The 6,120-nt window shown below is 39.7% G+C and overlaps 1 protein-coding gene across 13 annotated transcripts in view; it reads left to right on the forward strand.

Moving 5' to 3' along the window:
- The window catches only part of LOC143884876 (uncharacterized), a 30,963-nt gene extending 24,843 nt beyond the window's left edge, over nucleotides 1-6,120 (forward strand). For 10 of the 13 annotated variants that reach the window (XM_077388714.1, XM_077388708.1, XM_077388709.1 and 7 more), the window contains 2 exons: nucleotides 3,603-3,675; nucleotides 4,595-4,851. In XM_077388714.1, coding sequence (XP_077244829.1) covers nucleotides 3,603-3,675; nucleotides 4,595-4,605 — 84 coding nt within the window. In that variant the 3' untranslated portion in view covers nucleotides 4,606-4,851. Of the gene's footprint in view, nucleotides 1-3,602; nucleotides 3,676-4,594; nucleotides 4,852-5,012; nucleotides 5,194-5,599 lie in introns of those variants that run through there. The other 3 variants (XM_077388716.1, XM_077388715.1, XR_013253085.1) reach the window with 2 other exon arrangements.

The raw sequence follows: 6,120 nt of genomic DNA on the forward strand, positions 1-6,120 counted from the left end.
AACCACTACAGCGAGGTCCACTCTCCCATACGCTACCACCATTCTAAATACTATTTCACTTCCCTTTCGAAATCTTCAGCTACTACCACTGCCGAGAGCTCCTAATGGCAACCCCTTAAAAGGCCTTTAGAAACCTCATCATAGCCCTTTATTTCTTGAGGTCCTATTCCCCTCTTTTGCAGATAGGGAAAAGGCAAGGCATTCATCAAAACAGACTTGTCATCACCATCTACATAGTCATTCAGTTTGTACTATTGGACAAGTCACCAAAACCGAGCACTTTTTTTCTTTTTCCTCCACCTCCATGATATACTGGATATGGAACTCCGGCATGATAAGGAAGTCCTCCGAGATCCTATCCAGGAATCCCTGACGTCTTTTACTCGAAAGCCTTTCTTCCACTAGCCGGAAGGAATACTTAAGAGCCTACAACCGTCACAGGCCAAAACTTTTGAATTAACCATAAGCGGGGCCCAGCCTACCAGATTTAGAATAGAATTTTAGGAGGTTCACCAATCTGCTGTTTATCTTTTTTACCCTAAATTTGTGACCAAAATATTCTCCAAAATATTCATGAGATGCTTTCATTAAGGTCTCGGCCTCTTGGCCAAGGGGTTTGAACCATCATAATAGCCGCCAAGGGCTCGGTATTCAAAGCTCTTCCTTGCTCTTGGGTGGAGGCCAATAGACTTGATATTCTTAGAGGGTGCACCCAGGTATGCAATTTTCCCCCTAGGGGCAAGGCATTTTGGCTTAGGAGATTTGGAACCCACCAACGGTAAACCTAATTGAATCTTCTTTTCCTGTCCCACCGCACCTATTTCGAGGCAAGCCAAGGGCACTTGGGCGGCAAAACCTTCAATAGGTTAGATTTGAAATTTGAATTCCAAACAGGATCTAGAAGCTTTCTAAGGAAACACCCCTGACTCACCGGAGAATGTTCCGCCGGCGAGTGAAAGCCCGATCCTGGGAAGCCCAGGGAGGTAGAGGGATCAGGCTCCCCCCTAAGCTCAACCCCAATGGTATAGGTCTGGTCAAGAATTCTGATTTTAAAACATGATCTAGGGAAGTGCCAACGGGGGGCTAGAATTTTAGCCGAGAAATAACTCATACAATTCCGATGATTGCCTTCCATCTTAGTTTGTACAACCCTACCAAAAAGGCTCCCTATAGCCTTCACCGTTGAGACCACCCAAGCGTGTAGAGAGATGCCATAAAAGTGAACCCAGTGGGCTTCCTCACCTTGAATAAACTCCTTTTTCCATGGTAAGAGGGAGAGAAGATGATCACCGAAGGCCTCAGGTCCCTTAGCAAGGATCTGTGACGCCTGTAATTCTGTTTCAACATAAAGAGGAATTCATTCTTCGCCAATATAGCAGGACAATGTAAAGAAGGAATATTCCAGGATTTTTGTGCCCATTTCCAGAGCCAATATAGCAGGACAATGTAAAGATGGAATATCCCAGGATTTTTGTGCCCATTTCTAGAGCTCCTGCAAGGTCTCATTATGATTTTTCTTTTTCCCTATTGGGCAAGCTCTTAGGGAACCCATTCGGGTGTCAACTTCCCTCCCCGAGATAGATATAGATGGACTCCATGAACTTTTGTGATGATAAATTTTGCCCGAATCAGGTCAACGATCATCCTCATCACCATTGGAGTCTACCCTGGAGGATGAGCTAGCGCGAGGAACCCATTTTGAGGGGATTCTGGCCTGCTGGCATCAGCGGCATTCACCCCGCCATCTGAAATTAAGATATTGATAGGGAGAGCAGAACCATATTCCCGGTCTATTACCTTGATCTGGCTTGAAACTCCCTATAGCACACCCCCCCCCCCCCCCGACCCCCGGCCCCACACACACACAGAGGCGTGCTAGGTGAGGGGATCGATTTTGCTTTAGCTTTCGAACACCTTCCGCATCTATTCCGCCAACCAAAGTTATGGTAGAGACGATAGGGGCATTGCCAATCCTCCGCATTTTTTCGTTTTGCTTCCATAGAACCGAATATTGTTTTCAAATGTTTTTACTCGTCTTTTTGCTCATTCTTAATTGTGTACTTGCATACATCGACAAAGTAGTCCAGAATCTCTAGATGTTCTATTTTGATTCCAAGAGCTCTATCGAGTAGACGTGAGGAAACTAATGTTTTTTGCTCCTTTTTATTGTGTACTACAAAAAGAGAAACATTTTAGTTTGTAATACCTCTTTCTATAATATCTGAAGGCATCACAAATTTCTGGATGCCTGACAAAAATCTTTTCAAGCAATTTAAATTTTTTGAGACATGTAAATTTTACTGGTTGTTTTATAAGTTTTAACCAATAACCATTTTACTTTCCAAACAACTAAAATCTATCCTTTGAATGGAAAAATCACTTATTTGCTGTTGTAGAAAAAATGTGCACTACAGTTTGTACCCTTCCTATACACCTCAGACCATGTTCAACAAATTTGGATTTCTCTAATCTTTATGCTCTCTATTTCCTCTCACTTTCATTGATCAAATAAAAAAAGAGTAAAATTTTCATAAATCCCCAAACCTAGTAGAGAAAAGATATTTCCAACTTTCTTAGTAAAGTTATATAACCGGACCAAAAGACCAAAGCGAACAATGATCAATCTCCCTCCTAATAGCAGGAGTCATATCTGATTGCTAGAAGAAGAGCCCAATTCACTCAGGAACATGACCGCAGTGGAACTCCCACCATACGTCTGTACAAGACAAAACCGAAAACATCATAAACCTGTGATCTCAATGGAAGTGAGAAGCGAGTATTGAGTCAGGCTCTGGAGGAGGAGGATCAGGATCAGAGCAGAGTCCCTGTTGAGGACTCAAAACAGATTTACCTCTAGGACTCAGAAAAAATGGATCTAAGGTCAGAAACTTACGGACGGAGACCCAATTCAATTGGTCTATAGGCATTCTGGTCATTAAATTGTGTTCTTTGCACCCCGAACACTACAATGACCATTGAAACTTAATCATGTAAGGCCTTAATTCTGAAACCAGTACTTTCATTATGTTTTTTTCATATTTTTATACCCAAGTTTGTACTTGAAAATCTTGTCAATTTCTTGATTGCATGACTTTTCCTTCACTTGAGTGAGTGTTTGCTATCTGTTTTGCCAAAAGATCGACCAGAACTCGAAGACAGGATTTTTTTAGTCCCATTCTTTTTTCATGTTTTAGAGGGCAAGCCTTGGCGCAACGGTAAGGTTGCTCCATTGTGACCTGGTGGTCACGGGTTCGAATCACGGAAACAGCCTCTCTGCAAAGCAGGGGTAAGGCTGCATACATCTGGCCCTCCCCAGACCCCGCAATGTTGGGAGCCTCGTGCACTGGGCCGCCCTTTTTATTCTTTTCTCAGGTTTTGAGATTGGCATGTATGAGACCTGAACCCCACACCACTTTGAACCCTTTCTATCTTTTTTTTGCTGTCAAATCCTTAGATTTACTGATATCTGTTCAATTGTCATAACTTCTAGTGAATAAATATTCCATTGTAGGGATAGCATTCAAAAAAAAAAAATTCCATTTTAGGAAAATTATTCCCAATGTCCACGCATTGAAGGATACATTTTGTGGTCATTTTTTTAGAGTTCTAAGGTGAAGGAGTTTGTGATTATGAACACATACCTTGTCCTATCTGGTGAAGGAGGATCTGACTCATGTGAGTAATCTATTAAGATTTATGGTTTCTCACTTAATCTTTGAAGTATAACTCCACACATGCCATTATCATTAGAATGCCGGAGGAAAAATATGGGAATATGGCATGCCCATATGATACTAATTTCAGGTCGAAGCTGTAAAAAATTTAGATGTGATTTTTTTTAAGTTGGTTATTTAAGAGTGGGATATACCAAATTAAAATTCATTTAGTTCAGTCCAAGTTCTATCAAAATTGCAGAACTGTCAATTTGACCACAACTTCTTGGTGTTAATACTTAATACATACACTCACCCTTCAGCCACATGCTTAATTGTAGAATATTTGAATACTTGTATATATATACTTATAAGTAATAGGCTACGGATATTGGCACTACCATGTTTTAATAATTGCACAAACTCATCTTGTTTTTTCCTTTTGGGATCCGTAACAAACTTCTGACAGCTGTTTAAAATGAATTAGTGCAATTATAAAAACATGGTACCCAAGTCATATTGCCTTATACCTAAAACAAATAATATTAATTTATTAAAGCTGTAAGTAAAAGTTATTATACTGCCTTGGAAAATGTAAAAAATGTTCTAAAAATATGTACATTCCAATGAAATTATAAAAAAGTTTCAGTTTAGAGGAATGATTCGATGTCTTGGAAATCTGGATGGTCGGATCCTCAATCTGGATTGTCCATTTGTCTAGGCTCCATCATAGATTGGCCCTCATGCCAAAATCACAGAGATAATTTATTTTTCTCTCGACTGGAAAAAAACAAACCTTTTTTAATGGCAAAACAAACCTAATGTTTGCATTCTAATGCTCAATTATCTCCTATGCTCAACTATGTTCTAGCTAATTACTCTGCTCTTCCTATTTAATTTTTATTTGCATTTCTTTATGGAATTGTTATATTTCAATGCAGGCTTTAGATGATAAGAGGAAAGGAAAAGCATAAGACTTCATTCTCCGCTCTGAACTCTTTACAAAATTTCATGATAATTCTTTGTTGTAAAATTGAATATCAAATAAGACATGCACTGCTATTTGGAAGAATACATGTTATTTTTCTCTCCCTCATTTGTAAGTTTAAATTTATATCATTATAATATATGATGATCGATGATTACAATGGGTCATTAGGATACTTGTAATATATAATCTGAGGCAGATTTTTGGATATCTACTTCCGTTTAATTCCTTTTTCAAGATATTGTTATCCATTCTATAATCATTAATCAGAAATTGATGGTCTTCAGACACCAAGGGCACGTTTAGATATCCACAAGATTTAGATTTGGATTTCAATGGGCCTAATGATCTGTTTGGGTGCCTCTATCCAGGGATTATTCACCTGGATTGTTTGGGGCATTTGAGGTGCCACATAAGCCTAATCCCAGCTTGGTTGCCATTTCAACCAAGAAATCCGCAGCAAACACAAGAGTTCTATCAGGCGTCTGTCATCTGATGTGGCATCCCCACTGTCTCTGCAGAAAAATCTGCAAAAACTGAGATGAAGAGCGGGTAACTCTCTCTCTCTCTCTCTCTCTCTCTCTCTCTCCTAAAATTTTATATTCTCATTGCTTTGTTTACGTTTGCTGAAAGAGGGAATGGAGAGGAGCACAAGCATTATGTCCTTGGGTGACTGGTCGACTTATGTTGTCGGAGAATTTTAAGGTCAAAATATTTGGAGAGGTTTAGAATTTTAGACTGTACAGATCAAAAAATATTAGATGGGGTGCACTTTGGGTTGCATACCATAAGTCCCAAAGATGAGAAAGAATTTAGGCCATGTTTGGATACCCACAAGAATTAGATTTGGATTTCTCACATTTGGCAGTTGAGATTTGGAACTGGACCAGATCCTTAGACTTCCAATTCAGCTACAACAGTGAAAAAAATCTGATTTTCAAATCTGTACGTTCTGCAGGGAATCAATATTTGTGGCAATTACCTTCACCCTCGCTGCTCCTCGACCTTGCAGCAGCAGCAGCAGCGAGACGTCCCTCAACATGAGTTGACTCTAGGTATCTCAGGTATTCATTTGCAGGTGGAGCATAAAAGTCACAAGTGGCTTTAGGATTCTAAGGAAAGGAGGTTAGTATAATGGTCTTTATCATCTGGTGGGGAACACAGTGACAGATAGTGTTCAAAGTACCTCGATGGATGATTGGACATGGAATGATATAGCACGCATTGGGTCTCTTTGAAATTGGTTCGGAGATGGAGTTTCAAGCTACAAACGATGATGGGATTAAAGTTCTTATTGGTAAAACGGATGGGTCAAAGTCCTTCCTTAAAGTTGAGTAAGAAAATTGAATCAGGACAAACTAGACGTGTATTGACCGTGTTACACAGGTGCATTGTTCATTTGTTCTTGTTGATCAAGCTAGGTGGAGTCAAAATCGAGTTGAACGGATGGTGTATTTTACTAGTAATTACAGAAGGCCA

Source organism: Tasmannia lanceolata, unplaced genomic scaffold (genome assembly GCF_043159265.1).
Source record: "Tasmannia lanceolata isolate RefF3 unplaced genomic scaffold, GAP_Taslan_0.1 ptg000008l, whole genome shotgun sequence".
NCBI lineage: Eukaryota > Viridiplantae > Streptophyta > Magnoliopsida > Canellales > Winteraceae > Tasmannia > Tasmannia lanceolata.